Genomic DNA, 20,958 nt, shown 5'->3' on the forward strand with positions numbered 1-20,958 from the left:
GACTTTAGTTTTTGCTAGATTAACTCCAAGGCCCTTTCACTCTAGACCTTGCTTCCATGCCTGAAAGTTCTTCTCTAGTTCTGGTAGTGATTCAGCTATAAGAGCAAGGTTATCAGCATTAGAGGAGCTCCCAAGGGCAACCCATCTTAAATTCATCTGTTATTGCCTGGAGGACTATTATGATCAAAACGGGTGCTGAGGACTGATCCTTGGTGAACCCCTACTTGTACTCTGAATTCATTGCTATACTTGTTGCCAACCTTCACTTTACTGACAGCATGCCAGTACATGGCTTGTACAACTCTCTCCAACCACTCATCTGACCCTAGCTTCCGTACTGACCACCAGATAAGGGAGTGGGGGACTCAGTCAAAGGCTTTCTCTAAGTCAATGAAAGGTACAGGTATAGGGGTTTAGCTAGATATTTCTCCTGCAGTTGTCTAACCAGGAATATAATATCAGTCATGTTCCTGCCTGGCACAAATCCGAACCGCATCTCATCTAGACTAACTCTCTCCCTAAATAATTGAGCTATGACCTTTTCTGTGACTTTCATCCCCTGGTCCAGCAGTTTGAAGCCTTGACTTTCATCACCTGGTCTGGCAGTTTGATGTAAGATATATAACTGTAATGAAATGGATCAAACATAATATCATCATTATTTGTTTGGCCAATTCCTTGTCAAATAAATACTGAATCATGAGAGCTAACTGGTTCTTTATTTTATAGACCTCCAGAAAGATGGAACGTAAAGTTGACCATGACAATTTGAATGCAGAAGGAAGAAATACTATAATAAGCATTTGTCAGGCACTAACATCATCATCATCATCATCATCATCAATGTTTAACATCCGTTTTCCATGCTAGTATGGGTTGGACGGTTCGACCAGGGTCTGGGAAGCCAGGAGGCTGCACCAGGCTCCAGTTTGATCTGACAGTGTTTCTACAGCTGGATGCCCTTCCTAACGCCAACCACTCCGTGAGTGTAGTAAACATGCATTCCCATGCCAGGAACGCAGTTCGGTCAAATCACCACCATTATTGTGTAGTATTACAATGAAAATTAGGAAGCAGTAATGAAGTGTGCATCAACAATACTTACCTGAGATGGTTGTTGGTCTAAAATACTGGACTCATCCACAAGACTGAATGGTACAGGTGAAATGGTGACATGAGACAGTACACGACTCTGATCATAGCACCATGTCATTGAACTGTTACCGTTATTATCACAATTGCAGAATAATATCTGGTGTGGGCCTGGATGCCCATCTGTTATCACTAAACATGTGAAGAGAGAAAGATGAAATTATCAAAATATACTTCTACTTAAGTAGTACAAAGTAATTTTTTTTTTTAAGAGGATAGGATACAATGCAGTGACTCAACTCAGGTATATAACTAGTAGTTGTGGAGGCGCAATGGCCCAGTGGTTAGAGCAGCGGACTCGCGGTCATAGGATCGCGGTTTCAATTCCCAGACCGGGCGTTGTGAGTGTTTATTGAGCGAAAACACCTAAAAGCTCCACGAGGCTCCGGCAGGGGATGGTGGTGATCCCTGCTGTACTCTTTCACCACAACTTTCTCTCACTCTTACTTCCTGTTTCTGTTGTACCTGTATTTCAAGGGGCCGGCCTTGTCACTCTCTGTGTCATGCTGAATATCCCCGAGAACTACGTTAAGGGTGCATGTGTCTGTGGAGTGCTCAGCCACTTACACGTTAATTTCACGAGCAGGCTGTTCCGTTGATTCGGATCAACCGGAACCCTCATCGTCGTAACCGACGGAGTGCTTCCATCCATCCATAACTAGTACTTATTTTATCAACAGTGGATGTACACTAGCAAAGTTAATCCCAGTGAGATTTAGACTTAGAATCATTGGTCAAGAGAACATCAAACAACTGTCTAAAAATTTGACAGTTTACATGTATTGTGCTGTCTCCCACACTTTTCCTTCAGTACACGACCAGTCTCAGTTGCATGAACTTCTAACATCACAAACTCCTATACAAGTAATAAATTGTTCTTCTTTAACTTTCCACATACAGGTATCATTCAGACATAACTTAGACATCTCAGCAAAACACCCACTACTTCTCAGCTATCATTCTTCTTCCCATACACCTTTGTTTGTACATACACATACACATTAAGTATGCATGACGGCCTGTCTATTGTTATTATTATATATGTACTTATGACGAACACACAGACACACACATGTTAACACCTAAATAAAATCTTCTCTTAAACCTTCTATCAGTTGTGTCTCTTCCTTTTCCTTCTGGTACTTGTACTCATTTATCCATTTTGCTTCTATTGTAAGCGACCGTGCGGTGTATTGAAGGAGTCATTCATTCGTCACCTCTCCTTTCGCACGGTCATTCTTACAAATTCAACATGCCTTACATTCCTGAGAAAACTTCTGTGAAATTCCATAAACAAAGAACATGCTCAGCAGTCCAATATCAAGTATAAAATTAAAAACTTAAAGCATGAGATAGGTACCCACTGTAGATTTTGGCAAGAAGCTTGTTTTGATGAGCTACACTGAATAGATCAATGCATTATGTAGCAATATAATATAGTGGACATGAGCAAGCGTGTTTAAAAGTTTTGCTTCTCAGCAATGTGGTTTCAGGTTCAATACCACTACGTGACACTTTGGGCAAATGTCTTTGACAGTAGCTTTGGATTTACCAAAGTCTCACAAAAATGTAGTGGGAAGAACTGCTCCTGATTTTGAGTGGTACACTTCATTCATTGCCCTGTTTAACACCACCAACTGACCACAGAGTGCCTCCAGTAGAGTTCACTCAGCTGAAAGCATTTGACTCATGTCACCAAATTTAGGAAGGAGCCCAATTGCTCCTTCCTACTCATCTTGGAGGCCCTGAGAAGAAGGTCATGCACACTACCTTTCCACCCCTGACTAAAACTATAATTGTTTTTTTTTGTTTTTTTAGGCGCAGGAGTGGCTGTGTGGTAAGTAGCTTGCTTACCAACCACATGGTTCCGGGTTCAGTCCCACTGCGTGGCATCTTGATCAAGTGTCTTCTGCTATAGGCCCGGGCCGACCAGTGCCTTGTGAGTGGATTTGGTAGACGGAAACTGAAAGAAGCCCGTCGTATACATGTATATACATATATGTATGTGTGTGTGTTTGTGTGTCTGTGTTTGTCCCCCTAGCATTGCTTGACAACCGATGCTGGTGTGTTTACGTCCCCGTCACTTAGCGGTTCGGCAAAAGAGACCGATAGAATAAGTACTGGGCTTACAAAGAATAAGTCCCGGGGTCGATTTGCTCGACTAAAGGCGGTGCTCCAGCATGGCCGCAGTCAAATGACTGAAACAAGTAAAAGAGTAAAAGAGTAAAAGAGTAAGTAATAAGGCAGGAAAGCTCATTTGACAATGCTGATACTAATTGGGAATGCAGAAAATACTAAAACAAAAACCAGACTCACCAGGGTCAATGATATACTCAAATTTTCCAGTTCGCAAGTCATCTACAGTATTCATAGTGACAAAACCATCCTGACTAGTGGAACTGACGGTTGGTTTGGATTCTGACTTGGAAGAAGACTGCTTTGCAAAGAGGGGCTAAAAATAATGAATGACACACAGGAAGGGAGAAAGAATAAGAACAATGTCACATTTGATCCTTTGTCATTTTACATTAAAACAGCATCCCTACCAATCTATTGAAATTTATATGTTAAATAGTAATGGCTTAGTGATGAGGAATGTTAATGAGAATGATGATTATGATAATGACTGTAATGGTATTTGATGATGATGATGATGACCATGACAACAGAATTAATGTGAATGAAAGCACGTAAAAAGCACCATCCGACCGTGGCCATTGCCAGCTTCGTCTGGCCTCCTTGCCGGTGGCACGTAAAAAGCACCATCCAACCGTGGCCGTTTGCCAGCCCCGTCTGGCACCTGTGCCGGTGGCACATAAAAAGCACCCACTACACTCACGGAGTGGTTGGCGTTAGGAAGGGCATCCAGCTGTAGAAACACTGCCAGATCAGACTGGGCCTGGTGCAGCCTTCTGGCTTCCCAGACCCCAGTTGAACCGTCCAACCCATGCTAGCATGGAAAGCAGATGATGATGATGATGATGATGGTAAATGTTAATGATGATGATGATGTGGTGCTAGTGTTATGACTGTGGTGTATAGTAGAAAACTGATGTCACAAAGCCATTTAGAAATTTAAAAACAAAAAAAAAATCAATGAAGAGGGCTATAACAAAAAAACATGTCAACAACAAATGTTGCAAACGAAACTTTAATAACAACGTATGACAGCTTGTTTCTCATTCAACCTAAATTTTATATAAAAGAGATATATGAATGTTATTACGTTTTTATTTATTTATTTTTTAATTATGAACTATTGGAGCTCATTAACACACATATGCACCACCCACACAGGAAAAGATATTTCTAAGGAGTCATCATTAAAGTCATTCAAATCCAAAGAAATGGTAACATATTCAAAGGGATAACACAGTTTACAGAATATGTTACTTGTTTCTCATTTATCGGAATCGAAATTGAACCAATCCTATGACTGGCACCCGGCAGTTGCCAGGACCCCTGGACTGGTGGTACGTAAAAAGCGCTATCCGAATTGTGGCCGATGCCAGCGTCGCCTCGACTGGCTTCCGTGCCGGTGGCACATAAAAAGCACCATCCAAATCGTGGCCAATGCCAGTGCTGCCTCGACTGGCTTCTGTGCCGGTGGCACGTAAAATGCACCAATGCGATTGTGGCCGTTGCCAGACTCACCTGGCACCTGTGCCGGTGGCACGTAAAAAGCACCCACTACACTCACGGAGTGGTTAGCGTTAGGAAGGGCATCCAGCTGTAGAAACACTGCCAAATCAGACTGGAGCCTTCTGGCTTCCCAGATCCCCGGTCGAACCGTCCAACCCATGCTAGCATGGAGAACGGACGTTAAACGATGATGATGATGATTTAGGTGTTCATAGATATAGAGCAGCCTACATTCTTTCTTTTGCAATAATTGCTTACAAAGACTAGAGATTTGTATTCCAATAAGCTCTCATCTTGCAAATTATGACAGACAGACAAACAAATGAATAGACAGATGAACAGAGAGACTGGCAGAGATAGGCTGTATGGCTGTATGTTTTTTTCACGGCAAAAGAATAAAGATCCTAATCCAACATACCTTACATTCCTGAGAAAACTGTTCCGTGAAATTCCGTAGACAAAGAACATGCTCCTGTCCAAAGTGAACAAGGAGCAGGCCCATTTCAAGTGTAAGTACGGTTTTTGGTAAATAGTCAGGACCACTATGGACACATTGCTGTGATGCTGTAGAAAAATTGAGGGATGTTGGTCCCAAGAATGGTAATGGTGGTTGCTTTGAATAGCAGGTTTTCAGTTGAACATCTTTTAAACAGAGATTGCTCAAAATTTCATTGACGACCCCTGAAAAAATAGAATAGAAGACAAGGTGGAGAAATAATTTAACAAAAATATTAGGGAAAAACCAAGGGAAAAGCAAACCTGAATTTTCATAAAAACAAAAGACATGTGGTTTTTCACTAAGAAAATATTTACAAAATATAACTAAATTTCTAACATTTTGAACAACAGTCTCTATAACATACAAATCTATTCATATAGGTGCAGGAGTGGCTGTGTGGTAAGTAGCTTGCTTACCAACCACATGGTTCCAGGTTCAGTCCCACTGCATGGCATCTTGGGCAAGTGTCTTCTAATATAGCCTCGGGCCGACCAAAGCCTTGTGAGTGGATTTGGTAGACAGAAACTGAAAGAAGCCTGTCGTATATATGTATATATATATATGTGTGTATGTGTGTGTTTGTGTGTCTGTGTTTGTCCCCCTAGCATTGCTTGACAACCGATGCTGGTGTGTTTACGTCCCCGTCACTTAGCGGTTCGGCAAAAGAGACCGATAGAATAAGTACTGGGCTTACAAAGAATAAGTCCCGGGGTCGATTTGCTTGACTAAAGGCAGTGCTCCAGCATGGCCACAGTCAAATGACTGAAACAACTAAAAGAGTAAAAGAGTAAAAGAGTATATTTGCAAACTTTATTTACAAACTTTTTTCCACTGCAAAACTTCACTAATTCCTTTGCAATCCAATTGCGAATTCACTATATGATTGATTGCTCATTCTGCCAGAAAGCAGCAAAATCTAACTCAAATCACTTTCTTTCAAATAGGAAGATAGTTGATAGTCAAACATGTCCATGATTAATCTATATTTTTGTTATTTCTCATTTGTCCTGCTCGATTACATTCTGGTGTTTGCTGAATTTTCTTCAGAAAATTTCTTAGTGGTAAGACCATAGCGGATCTACTTCTAGCATAAGGGTTGTCCACATTGTGGTCATCCCTCTTATCACTTTTACTCTTTTACTTGTTTCAGTCATTTGACTGCGGCCATGCTGGAGCACCGCCTTTAGTCGAACAAATCGACCCCGGGACTTATTCTTTTTGTAAGCCCAGTACTTATTCTATCGGTCTCTTTTGCCGAACCGCTAAGTGACGGGGACGTAAACACACCAGCATCGGTTGTCAAGCAATGCTAGGGGGACAAACACAGACACACAAACACACACACGCATACATATATATATATATATACATATATACGACAGGCTTCTTTCAGTTTCTGTCTACCAAATCCACTCACAAGGCATTGGTCGGCCCGGGGCTATAGTAGAAGACACTTGCCCAAGGTGCCACGCAGTGGGACTGAACCCGGAACCATGTGGTTGGTAAACAAGCTACTTACCACACAGCCACTCCTGCGTCATGTATGTAATAAGAAAATAGTAGATTAGATAATGTGTTTCTAGATATACAATCTCTGAATTTTAGATGAAATTGCCAAGTCTGCTTGGTCAAGGCTCATCTGGTACTAACCAACGACAACCAGTTGTTCTCTCAAACTGTTTTTCCTTTTCTTTTTTTTCTTTCCACTTCACACTTCTAACTGCATCTAGTTCAGGTTAAACTGTTACTAATTCTCTACAGAGTACAAATACACTACACACTACAATACCAGAATTCTGACCAAAGATTTTTATAACCAGAAAGTTATCAACAGGAGTGGCTGTGTGGTAAGTAGCTTGCTAACCAACCACATGGTTCCGGGTTCAGTCCCACTGCGTGGCATCTTGAGCAAGTGTCTTCTGCTATAGCCCCGGGCCGACCAAAGCCTTGTGAGTGGATTTGGTAGACGGAAACTGAAAGAAGCCTGTCGTATATATATATATATATATATATATATATATAATATATATATATATTATATATATATATATTTGCCAGCTCTGTCTGGCACCTGTGCAGGTGGCACGTAAAAAGCACCCACTACACTCACGGAGTGGTTGGCGTTAGGAAGGGCATCCAGCCGTAGAAACACTGCCAGATCTGACTGGGCCTGATGAAGCCTTCCGGCTTCACAGACCCCAGTTGAACCGTCCAACCCGTGCTAGCATGGAAAGTGGACGCTAAACGATGATGATGATGATGTATGTGTGTGTGTGTGTGTGTTTGTGTGTCTGTGTTTGTCCCCCTAGCATTACTTGACAACCGATGCTGGTGTGTTTACGTCCCCGTTACTTAGCAGTTCGGCAAAAGAGACCGATAGAATAAGTACTGGGCTTACAAAGAATAAGTCCCGGGGTCGATTTGCTCGACTAAAGGCGGTGCTCCAGCATGGCCGCAGTCAAATGACTGAAACAAGTAAAAGAGTAAAGAGTAACAGTTTTGACCACTAATAATTTGCAAAATACCAAAAGTGACGTAAAGCTTAAATATGTCAATAGCATGACTTCAGAAAAGTTTTCAGTAAATGTGTATATATATATATATATATATATATATGCATATATCAATATCATCATCACTGTTTTAATATCCAGTTTTCCATACTTACATGGACCAGACAAATGCTGGCCAGACATGTATTAGCAGAACATTGGAAACAAATGACACTGCTTGTATAACAGTGACACTCAATTACAACTATTATATGATGTTAAGGCAAGCTTACACTCACAAGTACATATATACATAGACATGTATACATACATATGTTATACAAAAGGGATTCTTTCAGTTTCCATCAACCAAATCCACTTCCAAAGGCTCTGGTCACCCTGGGGCTATAGTAAAAGACACTTGCTCAAGTTCCCTGCAGTGGGATTGAACTTGAAACCATGTGGTTGAGAAGCAGGCTTCTTAACCTCAAAGTTAAGCATACCAGCCTCTATCTGCCTCTGCGTGTGTGTAGATAAATAAATAAATATATATATATGTATATATCATCATCATCATCATCATCATTTAACGTCCGCTTTCCATGCTAGCATGGGTTGGACGGTTCAACTGGGGTCTGGGGAGCCCGAAAGCTGCACCAGTCCAGTCAGATCTGGCAGTGTTTCTACAGCTGGATGCCCTTCCTAACGCCAACCACTCCGAGAGTGTAGTGGGTGATTTTATGTGCCACCGACACAGGTGCCAGACGAGGCTGACAAACGGCCACGCTCGGATGGTGTTTTTATGTGCCACCGACACAGGTGCCAGACGAGGCTGGCAGACGGCCACGCTCGGATGGTGTTTTTATGTGCCACCGACACAGGTGCCAGACGAGGCTGGCAGACGGCCACGCTCGGATGGTGTTTTTATGTGCCACCGACACAGGTGCCAGGCGAGGCTGGCAGACGGCACGCTCGGATGGTGTTTTTATGTGCCACCGACACAGGTGCCAGATGAGGCTGGCAAACGGCCACGATCGGATGGTGCTTGTTACGTGCCCACAGCACGTCGAGGCCAGTCGAGGTACTGGCTACGGCCACGTTCGGATGGTTTTCTTATGTGCCACGTGCCACCGGCACTGGTACCACAAAGATACAAATTCCATTGATGTTCATCTATTTTGATTTGTTTTGATTTGATTTGATTTTCACTTGCCTCAACAGGTCTTCACAAGTGTCACAAGAAGGAAGGTATGCACAGGTGGACTAACTACGTCCCAGGTAGGGGCCATGGGTTATGGCCTGACTAGTCTTGCCGGGTCTTCGGATGGTTTTTTTAGTGCCACCGACACAGGTGCTAGATGAGGCTGGCGAACGGCCACGATCAGATGGTGTTTGTCATGTGCCCACCGCACTGACTACGGCACTGATGGATTTCTTGTGTGCCACAGGCACTGGTACCACAAGATACAATTCCATTGATGTTCATCTATTTTGTCTATTTTGATTTGATTTGATTTGATTTTCACTTGCCTCAACCGGTCTTCACAAGTGTCACAAGAAGGAAGGAAGGTATGCACAGGTGGACTGACTAGTCTTGCCGGGTCTTCGGAAGGTGTTTTTATGTGCCACCGACACAGGTGCCAGATGAGGCTGGCGAACGGCCATGATCGGATGGTGTTTGTTACGTGCCCACAGCACGGAGGCCGGTCGATGCGGAACTGGCTACGGCCACGTTCGGATGGTTCTCATGTGTGCCACCGGCACTGGTACCACAAAGTGTGTGCCACCGGCACTGGTACCACAAAGATACAGATTCCATTGATGTTCATCTATTTTGATTTGTTTTGATTTGATTTTCACTTGCCTCAACAGGTCTTCACAAGTGTCACAAGAAGGAAGGTATGCACAGGTGGACTGACTACGTCCCAGGTAGGGGCCATGGGTTATGGCCTGACTAGTCTTGCCGGGTCTTCGGATGGTTTTTTTATGTGCCACCGACACAGGTGCTAGATGAGGCTGGCGAACGGCCACGATCGGATGGTGTTTGTCATGTGCCCACAGAACGGAGGCCAGTCGATGCGGTACTGGCTACGGCCACTTTCGGATGGATTTCTCTTGTGTGCCACCGGCACTGGTACCACAAAGATACAAATTCCATTGATGTTCATCTATTTTGATTTGTTTTGATTTGATTTTGATTTGATTTTCCCTTGCCTCAACAGGCCTTTGATTTTCACTTGCCTCAACAGGCCTTCACAAGTATCACAAGGAGGAAGGTATGCACAGGTGGACTGACTACGTCCCAGGTAGGGGCCATGGTTTATGGCCTGACTAGTCTTGCCGGGTCTTCGGAAGGTGTTTTTATGTGCCACCGACACAGGTGCTAGATGAGGCTGGCGCGGCCACGACCGGATGGTGTTTGTTATGTGCCCACAGCACGATGGCCAGTGATGCGGTACTGACTACGGCCATGTTCGGATGGATTCTTGTGTGCCACCGGCACTGGTACCACAAGCGGTACTGACTATTTTTTATGTGCCACCGACACAGGTGCTAGATGAGGCTGGCGAACGGCCACGACCGGATGGTGTTTGTTATGTGCCCACAGCACGATGGCCAGTGATGGCGGTACTGACTACGGCCATGTTCGGATGGATTCTTGTGTGCCACCGGCACTGGTACCACAAGCGGTACTGACTACTTTTTATGTGCCACTGACACAGGTGCTAGATGAGGCTGGCGAACGGCCACGACCGGATGGTGTTTGTTATGTGCCCACAGCACGATGGCCAGTGATGCGGTACTGACTACGGCCACGTTCGGATGGATTCTTGTGTGCCACCGGCACTGGACCACAAGCGGTACTGACTACGGCCACGTTCGGATGGATTCTTGTGTGCCACCGGCACTGGTACCACAAGCGGTACTGACTACGGCCACGTTCGGATGGATTCTTGTGTGCCACTGGCACTGGTACCACAAGGATACAAATTCCATTGATGTTCATCTATTTTGATTTGTTTTGATTTGATTTGATTTTCACTTGCCTCAGCAGGTCTTCACAAGTCGGAAGGTATGTACAGGTGGACTGACTACGTCCCAGGTAGGGCCCACGGGTTATGACCTGAGTAGTCTTGCCGGGTCTTCGGATGGTGTTTTTATGTGCCACCATGTTCCCACAGCACGGAGGCCAGTCGATGCGGTACTGGCTACGGCCACGTTCGGATGGTTTCCTTGTGTGCCACAGGCACTGGTACCACAAAGATACAAATTCCATTGATGTCATCTATTTTGATTGATTTTCACTTGCCTCAGCAGGTCTTCACAAGTGTCACAAGAAGGAAGGTATGCACAGGTGGTCGACTACGTCCCAGGTAGGGGCCACGGGATATGGCCTGACTAGTCCTGCCGGGTCCTCTCATGCACAGCACACACTTCCATAGGACTCGGTCTTCAGTCATTTCCTTGGTGAGACCTAATGTATATATATATATATATATATATATATATATATTATATATATATACATATATATATATATGTATATATATATATATATATTTCTTTATTACCCACAAGGGGCTAAACTCAGCGGGGACAACAAGGACAGACATAGGTATTAAGTCGATTACATCGACCCCAAAAGGATGAAAGGCAAAGTCGACCTCGGCGGAAATTGAACTCACAACGTAACGCAGACGAAATACCGCTAAGCATTTCGCCCGGCGTGCTAACGTTTCTGCCAGCTCGCCGCCTTATGATGATGATGGTGATGATATATATATATATATATATATCATCATCATCATGATATATATACACACACACGTGCACACGCACACACACACACACACATACATACACATACACAATCCCCTATTCAACTTCAGTTAAAGCACCTGTCTTGTTAACTGACACAAATTTTCCAGATATATCAAAGAAAAACAGCTGGGAAGGATTAAGCCTTTTTTTTTTCCCCGATAGACAAATATTTCTTTTAAATACACGCAAATCTTAATGTAATATATGAAAAATATGTATGGATAAGGGATTTCAAGCTGGTGAAGAGCATGGCCAGATGTTCAAAGTTGATGCTACATCACACAAAGAAGTGATCAAAAATAAAATACGTTTGGGAAACACAAGCTATTCCTTGAAATACAAACACAATATTTAACCCTTTTGTTACCAACCCGGCTGAAACCGGCTCTGGCTCTGAGAACAAATGTCTTGTTTTTATAAGTTTTGAATTAAAATCTTCCACCAAACCATAGTCACAATTTATATTCCTAACACTTGCTTAATGATAACAAAAGTTATTTTACTAAAGTATTTGTTATATTTAAAGTAATTAAAAGAAACACAGAACATCTCAAAATAAATACGGTAACGAAAGGGTTAGACATGTCTCAATGTAAACAAATCCATTTTAACTTTTTTGACTTTTGAGTTATTGAAAAGAGGTGGAGCAGTAACCATGACAATGCTAGTGAATTTGATATAGCCGATGTTCAGTAATATCTGAAGGAGACTATAAAAATGAGAAAGGAACTCTAGTTTTATTTCAGTTTTATTTTGTATGGGATCTGGACGATGAAATACAGTAGGACCAATGGGAGAATAGATGGGAAAAGATGGGGATGTGCTAATAGTTAATTCAATGGGGCAGTAACCATTGTAGTGATGGTTAAAAAAGTAAAATGAAAAGAAAGAGTACATTATTTTCAATTGACGGATATTTGTCCTCATCTTGTTTGTTGTTAACACAACATTTTGGCTGATATACCTTCCAGCCTTCTTGGGGAAATTTTGAACCTGGGTTCTCATTTCTAAGGTATTTTCAAAGTTATTATTATTATTGTTGTTCAGGTCACTGCTTGGAACTGAACTCGGAATCTTGAGGTTAGTGGCCCATGCTCTTAACCACCACGCCATTGGAGTGAATTTTAGGGCTTATAAATCTAATATTATCTATCCTCCCTTAATACCGGTTCCCATATGCTGTTCATATCTGCACTTGGTCTGCTTAGGAGGTTGTTGTGTCCTAGCATATATGCTAGAACAAATATTGTAAATAATGTACTTAATTCCTCATATCTTAAATATAGAACTGAGAAGAAAGAGTATATCAAAAAGTTTATCTTGCAAGAATATTTATTTTTTAAATCCAAATCAGAAGGATACTGCACTGCTGCTCCTTACAACACGTCAGTAAAGAAAAACATGGCATGCTACTTCTAATAATGGTGATGATGATAATAATAATAATATCTGGTAAAGCAGAGAAATATCTTTGAGAGACTAACAAAATAATATATAATTCAAAACAATAGTTGTTGATTTGCTTTAGCTTAGTTTGAGATCCACTTTGATCAAGCATATCATCATCATCATCATCATTTAGCGTCCGCTTTCCATGCTAGCATGGGTTGGACGGTTCAACTGGGGTCTGGGAAGCCAGAAGGCTGCACCAGGTCCAGTCTGATCTGGCAATGTTTCTACAGCTGGATGCCCTTCCTAACACCAACCACTCCATGAGTGTAGTGGGTGCTTTTTACATGCCACCGGCACAGGGGCCAGGTGAGGCTGGCAATGGCCACAAACAGATGGTGCTTTTTACGTGCCACTGGCACGAGGCCAGTCGGGGCGGCACTGGCAATGGCCACGTTCGAATATCTATAACTAAAAGTATTCTAGCTATGATCATCTCGTATATGTTTTCAGATATAGTGTATCTAGGAATAGCTTATCCAATGTGTCAATCATTTATCTTCATTTTTTTACTGACTTAGTCAGACAAAGAAGGGTTTGCACTCATGCCCCTTTACAGAGCCTCAGTGACAAATGGGTGGAACTCAATTTCAGACCAGAAACCATGTCCAAGTGATTGCAACAGAGTGGACCCTGTCAAAGACACTCAACAGTCAGGTGGTGAAAGGTGTTAACCCTTTAGCATTTAAACCAGCCATATCTGGCCCAAATATTCTACCTGCTTTATGTTCAAACTACCAAATCCAACTTCTCACACCTACCCTACAATGTCATTCTAAAATTAAAGAATCACATCATCAGAAGTTCAAAGCTACAGAGATAATGCATGATTAATTCAAAACAATATGAATAAATGAGCATTACATTTGATAGAATAATCAAAATAATCAAGGGTTAAACCAGGTCCGCTGCCATTTTTTAAGACATTAGTGAGTGAATTGAGGGAAATCTGATTGTTATTTCTAGCACGTTAAGTGATTGTAAATAATAATAATAATGAAATCGATCAACATCAATGGAAATTGCAGCTGTGATACCAGTGCTGGTGGCACGTAAGAGAACCATCTGAACATGGCCGTTGCCAGCACCGCCCCGACTGGCCTCGTGCCGGTGGCACGTAAAAAGCACCATCCGTTCGTGGCCATTGCCAGCCCCGCCTGGCCCCCGTGCCAGTGGCACGTAAAAAGCACCGTCCGTTCGTGGCCGTTTTCCAGACTCGTCTGGCACCTGTGCCGGTGGCACGTATAAGGCACCCACTACACTCACGGAGTGGTGGGCGTTAGGAGGGGCATCCAGCCGTAGAAACATTGCCAGATCAGACCGGGCCTGGTGCAGCCTTCTGGCTTCCCAGACCCCAGTTGAACCATCCAACCCATGCTAGCCTGGAAAGCGAACGCTAAACGATGATGATGATGATGATGATGATTGTATTCAGTGCTCAGGTGCATCAGAAAAAACAACTTAAACTGCATGAAAACAGCCAAAACTCCATAGAATAATGCACAGGACGTGAACAGCGAATGAGTCTCAGAAAAATACGCACAAAAAAGGAGGGAGCATCAAGTGTACTGTTGTCAGGAAGCATGGAAGTTTTGAAGTTGTCAGGAAGCATGGAAGTTTTGAAGGGTGTAGAGTCCCGACAGTTAATGAAGTCCAAGCTTCAGCAATTCTAAGCATGAAAATATGTTTCCAAAAGTCATGGGTGCTTATCAAGTAAGTAGGTTTTTTTTTTCTTGACAAGAGACGAACAGATCAGACTTACCATTCTCACACTGATTAAGTGTTACATCCATGTTTATAGCAGTTAGAGATGCCATAAGTCCAGCAGATACATCAGCACTTTTCGTTTCCAGAGAGATAACAATTTGGTCAGAGGTAAGTGAAAACTGGTCAATCCAGTTCAAAGTTGATAGAAACTGGAAGGTTGCTTCTGTAATAGATTAAAAAGGTATTATATATACATAATTATATACACAAGATAAATACAGAATATATAGGACATGTACATCCAAATGTGCTATAATTACATAGTATACTAAGGAATATGAATAGATTAATTGAAATAACTAACACTTCATATTAGAAGCCGTTCAGCGAATACCCTCCATCAGGCATTTGCCATATTCTGAACGCTTTACTTCCCTGGGCATGGACACATTGAAACTCCGACGTCTGGCAGCTGACTTGGCAGACACCCATAAAATTATCAACCATCGTACAAACAATAACTCTGAGCACCTTTTCAAACTCCACCCATCTAACACCCGTGGACATATTTACAAAGTCAGAAAACAGCACAGCTCCCATGACTTTAGGAAACATTTTTTCATGCTAAGAGTTGCTGAAGCATGGAAAACAGCACAGCTCCCATGACTTTCATGCTAAGAGTTGCTGAAGCATGCCGGCATCAGTTGTTAGTTGTCGGAGCACTGCATCCTTCAAAACTGCCATGCTTCCTGAGATTCGCCAACACTACACCTGATTTTCTCCCCTCCATACACACACAAGCATGTATCTGACTCATGCATTGTTTGCTTTCCAGACATTTGTACACTACTGCATGTGCTTTATATGCACTGCCTGACAAGTTGTGGTGCACCTGAGCACTGTATGCAATAATTTCATTATATAAATTATATAAAGTACTTCCAATATAACTTGCAGAGAAAACATGTTTCTTCTGCATTAAGTATTACTGTTGCTGTATATATGTTTGTGTCTCCTTGTCTTGGCATTGCACAATAATTGTAAATGAGTGCCACTGTAATATAAGCGGAGTTATTTAATTCCAATATTCTGCAAAACCAAGGGGAAATGTTACTTTGTTTGGAAATAGGTGAGGGTTCCAATTCTCCATGCTAGCATGGGTCAGATGGAGTTTATTGAGGCAGGATTTCTATGGTCAGATGCCCTTACTGTTGCCAACCCTTAGCTGTGTCTCCAAGCAAGGTAATATTTCCACACATAATTTCAGTCAGATATGTTTGCACAGAATATCAGAAAAGACATTAATTTAGAACAATCTCTTATTATAAAAGGCAGATTTTATCTGCCTCCCTTTGGGAGTTATAGAAATCTACAATATAGGATTTCTTCAATTACAATTTACCTAGCATTTTTAAGAGTAGAATGCATCGCGTCATGCCAGGTCCAGTTTTTAAAATTTAAACTCCAATTAAGCAAAATTTACAGAAAACTCACATTCTGGTGTGTGTGTCAAATGCTTTTCTTAGTCTGGTTTACACCACACGCAAACGCACACACACAGTGTGCAACGAATAAAATGAAAGTAAATAGCGACAGAGTGATTTGAGGAAGACTAAACTGAAAGTATTTAAACCACTACTCAAAAAATTAAAAAACACAGCAAACAGAAACAAATAAATACATAACCATTTACTCCTCACACAATTTCTTCAATTAGAATTTACCTAAGATTTTTCAGAGTACTTCAGTGGGTGATGCCATAAAAAATTTCTTTCAATTTTACCACCAATTAAGACAAAATTCGAGAAAACTCAATATTTTAACATATCACTCCGAAAGCATTGATGTACATGTGTGCGTGCGTGAGTGTGTGTGTGTCATTCCTCACACACACGCATACACATACATATACAACTACATACAACTACATACAACACGTGTGTGTTTGTTATTAGTAAAAAAGGCGCCAAAACTCAACTCACTTATCATTCCAACACATTTGCAAAGACACACGGACGGACAGAAAAGGTAAATTGGTTTTTATTTTACTCTGTATATATTTTATTATATAATATTATATATAGATATATGTATATATAATTGCAGTATGAAACAGTGTTTATGTATAAACAGACGACACTTATATATAGTTACCAAGCCGCCCGAATTTACCTATTCATATTTAAATGAGAATATCAGAGCAAATCTCTTTAGTACATTCGTGAAAACACGTATTATACTTCGTAAACACTTCAACTACAGTTTTGTACAAAAATCGAAGTGTAATTTTAATTCCGTGAATTATGGGAGATTTTTTTTCCGAAATTTGTTCCTATTGTGTTTTCAAAATTTGTAATTCTGACAAAAAATGGATACGAATTTCATTATATCAAGCAGCGAGTCAGAATTCGAAGGATTTTCTACTGAAGACCTTCATAAATCCAACTCTATGACTGAAAAAAAAAAGCATCTTTATATAAGAGTGAAGTTGTGTGCCTGTCTCCTACGATTTAGATTCCTAACTACTCCCACATTTTGCGGTGCAGTTTAACCAAAACCGGGTATCTTATAGTCGTGATTCATATCGAGCCCTTCTGGGTATTAGCGTGCGTCTACGATGAGTCTACGATTTTAAAAAAATTTACCATCATATTTTTCCATTTTAATGCATTTTTTTCGCTTTTATATAAGGGAAGTAACTCTCTAAAAATATCTACGATGTGTCAACGATTTAAAAAAAAATTTACCTTAATTTTTTTTCAATTTTTAATGCATTTTTTTGCTATTTTTTGGCTATAACTCTCTAAAAATGCTTATATAGTTATTTCCCTTACAACCCGAGCAACGCCGGGCGATACTGCTAGTCAGATATATATCTCTCTATATATAAATGGCAAAATATCTGCGTGTGTGTCCTTTATACAAATCCACAATACTTCAGTTAGAGGGCTCGCACTTTCTATGGTCATTCAAAACCGTCCAAGGGTGGTCGTGCACATCTTTACATTTCCCCAGTCACCCAGCAAAGCCATTAAAAAAATCAATAAAAGTGACTTTTTTGTGAATTTTCTATCCGAAACCCAATCAAAATGCCCGAAACTTGATACGCCAATTGAATGCCAGCTAGCTGTATGTGATTGGTCGGAGATTTGGACAGTACTCTCGTGTATGTGCGCACGTGCGCAGCTGTATATGCATGCACTAGCACTATGACCCGGCGTTGCTGGGTCAGAGTGCTAGTAATTATATATATGACAAACTTTTTTTTAGTTTCCGTCTACCAAATCCACTTGTGAGGGTCTGGTTGACCCAGGGCTATAGTAGATGTTAGCCAAAGTGAAATGCACTTGGACCTTGTGGTTGGGATGTAAATTTTTCAACCACACAGCCACACACACACACAATACTTATAAGTTATATATTCATTAGTCAATATACAAATAAGTCAAATTTACTTATTTCTCCATAGACTGGGAAAATGACGAATAGCCTTAATCAATTTTTGATCCTTACTGGGATTTCATCAAAGGTGTGAACATCACTTGACCAACCCCAGAGAAACAAGCACTGAATCTGTTTGTATACTCATCAAATCCAGTACCTCCAGTGAATTGGAGCTACTAATCTGCATAGCAAAAGTGTTTAATACATTATTTAATATGAGAGGCTTTATGAAAAGCAGTAAGCTGGCAAAATTGTTAGCATGCAGAGCAAAATGCTCAGCTGAATTTCATCCGTCTTTATGTCTTGAGTCTTCCTTGCACACAAACCGACCCACCTTTGAGGTAATTAAATTAATAAAACCAGTTTACATATTTCTTTTGCATTTTCTTTTATCATGTTTTTTATAATTATCATTTTCATTGGAACTGCACCTTTTCAGTTTTAAAACCCATAAAAAATTATCCTTGGGTGGTTTTGTGTGGCTAGAATGGATTAATTATATTTTAATTACTTTCAATGGGGAAAATTGATTTGTGAAACAGGTAAATCGTAAAACAAGCCAGGTCATGGAACAAATTAAACTCGTACTGCAAGGTATCACTGTATCATAACACACTAGCAGTATCGCCCGGCGTTGCTCGGGTTTGTAAGGGAGATAACTATATAAGCATTTTTAAAGAGTTACTTCCCTTATATAACCCGAGCAAAAATCATTAAAAATGCGGAAAAATTATGGTCAATTTTTTTTTAAATCGTAGACTCATCGTAGACGCGCACTAATACCCAGAAGGGCTCGATATGAATGACTATAAGATACCCGCTTTTGGTTAAACTGAACCGCAAAATGTGGGAGTAGTTAGGAATCTAAATCGGAGGAGACAGAGTCTCACACACACAACTTCAATTTTATATATAAAGATATATAGATATACATACAATACATATATAAATATACATATACAGGGTGGCCCAAAAGTTTACAAATATTCAACTATCTCTTTCGCATTCATAGATTAATAGTTTAGATCTTAATTGTAAAAAATTTGAAACCATTATTCTGTGCTAATTTTGTTAATTTTGTCAATCTCCCTTTTCAGTTTGTAAGACAGAAATTTAAATGTAATAAAATGTTTTAAAAGAAATTTAAAGTACTTCAGTGATAACTGCAAACCTAGTTTTGGGGCACCCTGTATATTATATACATATAAGAGGGACAAATGGACAGGCAGATGGATACATTGTAAATATGAAATGTAAACATGTGGGTGAATTAGTTTTGAGTTCAAAGTGAAAGTACCTTGAGGTTTTGGGGTTTGTACTTCAGAGTTGGCATTATCTGTTGACTGTTTGTCTTGATATGTCCTGCTATTTAATTTGATGCTTTGTTCAATTTGATTGATGAGTTCTTGCATTAGGAGCAACATGTCTGGACTGATGTTTAATTGCAACGGTCGTTCCATGTACAATGATACATGAGCTGAAACAGAAAACATTTTAATTCAGCTCACTCGTTAGATGAAAGGAAAGACAGAATGAATCTGTAAAAAAATGTTCATTTCTGCTAAAATAACAATACAACTATTGAAAAGGTCGCAAGACGCAACGAAAATTTTAGGAAAATAAAAATAAGAAAAAAGTGGAAATTTTACCAGTGAGTGTGTTACATTATAAGGCACGAAAAGAAAATTACTCTTCCCAGACAAAACAGAATATGCTTCAACACACAAACTCATATAAAGAATCTTGCAAACCAAATCCAAAAACAAAAAAGAATACAACAGATTAAATAATATATGTGGAAGATGTGAATGATGTGCAATAGCCGGAGAAGTACCAGTTGACTATAGTTTGTGGCATATACAACACTGGTTTAAGGAGACTGGACAACCAGCCACTGGTTTGCTACTTTATCTTATTCACGGCGCCAATATAAGAAAGACAATTTTGTCTTACACAAGACTAAATAATCCAGTTTATTCAACATTGCTTCCAATCAATCCTTCAAGGCAATCATGATTAGAAATGAGACAGATCACCAACAGAATGAAAAAGAGAGGCTAAGACTACGCGCCTTCACTAGTCAGTTAAGGTGAGACAGCGTCACGTGACAACTTGCTGGGGCTGCCTGCTGGAGCCTAGCGGCAGGTATTTAATGATAAATTAAATAGATACATATGCTAATAGAAATTGAGAATAATTTGAGAAGGGAAACAAACTCCACTATAATACTTTGCCCTTCATCCTTCCAAAGTCAATAAAAGAAGCCCCAAACAAGTACTGGAATTAATATTATTACCTATACTACCTTTTGAAGATAAATCCTTAGCATGACCAGAGTCCACTAACTGAAACTCAGTAACAGAATAGAAAAACACTTACCTGGTTTGTGGAGAAAATCTGTTAACCTCAGGGTGAAAAAACTTGGAGGTACACCAGTCTTTGGATGGGGCTGTCCAGCACGAGTTTCAATCCAACACTGGTTGAAGTCAGCATATTCTGGTAATAACTTATTGGCATCAACTTTAAATAGAAGAAAAAAACGAAGAGGTAAAAAGTCATTATAAAAGGTAATTTTCGAAAATATCTATAAAATTTTAAACATCTCGGAATATTTCCAGTTACAGATTTTATATAATAGTGGCCGATGCCAGTGCCGCCTAGACTGGCTTCCGTGCTGGTGGCACGTAAAAAGCACCATCCAAACGTGGCCGATGCCAGCGCTGCCTTGACTGGCTTCCATGCCGGTGGCAC

The 20,958-nt window shown here is 40.7% G+C and overlaps 1 protein-coding gene across 1 annotated transcript in view; it reads right to left on the bottom strand.

Moving 5' to 3' along the window:
• The window catches only part of LOC115210945 (vacuolar protein sorting-associated protein 13B-like), a 155,149-nt gene that overhangs the window by 80,921 nt on the left and 53,270 nt on the right, over nucleotides 1-20,958 (bottom strand). Inside the window, 6 exon segments of the mRNA XM_029779736.2 lie at nucleotides 1,106-1,284; nucleotides 3,469-3,604; nucleotides 5,213-5,475; nucleotides 14,819-14,986; nucleotides 19,505-19,684; nucleotides 20,587-20,727. Of these exon segments, the coding sequence (XP_029635596.1) occupies nucleotides 1,106-1,284; nucleotides 3,469-3,604; nucleotides 5,213-5,475; nucleotides 14,819-14,986; nucleotides 19,505-19,684; nucleotides 20,587-20,727 (1,067 nt within the window).

This window comes from Octopus sinensis, linkage group LG4, assembly GCF_006345805.1.
Source record: "Octopus sinensis linkage group LG4, ASM634580v1, whole genome shotgun sequence".
Taxonomy (NCBI): domain Eukaryota; kingdom Metazoa; phylum Mollusca; class Cephalopoda; order Octopoda; family Octopodidae; genus Octopus; species Octopus sinensis.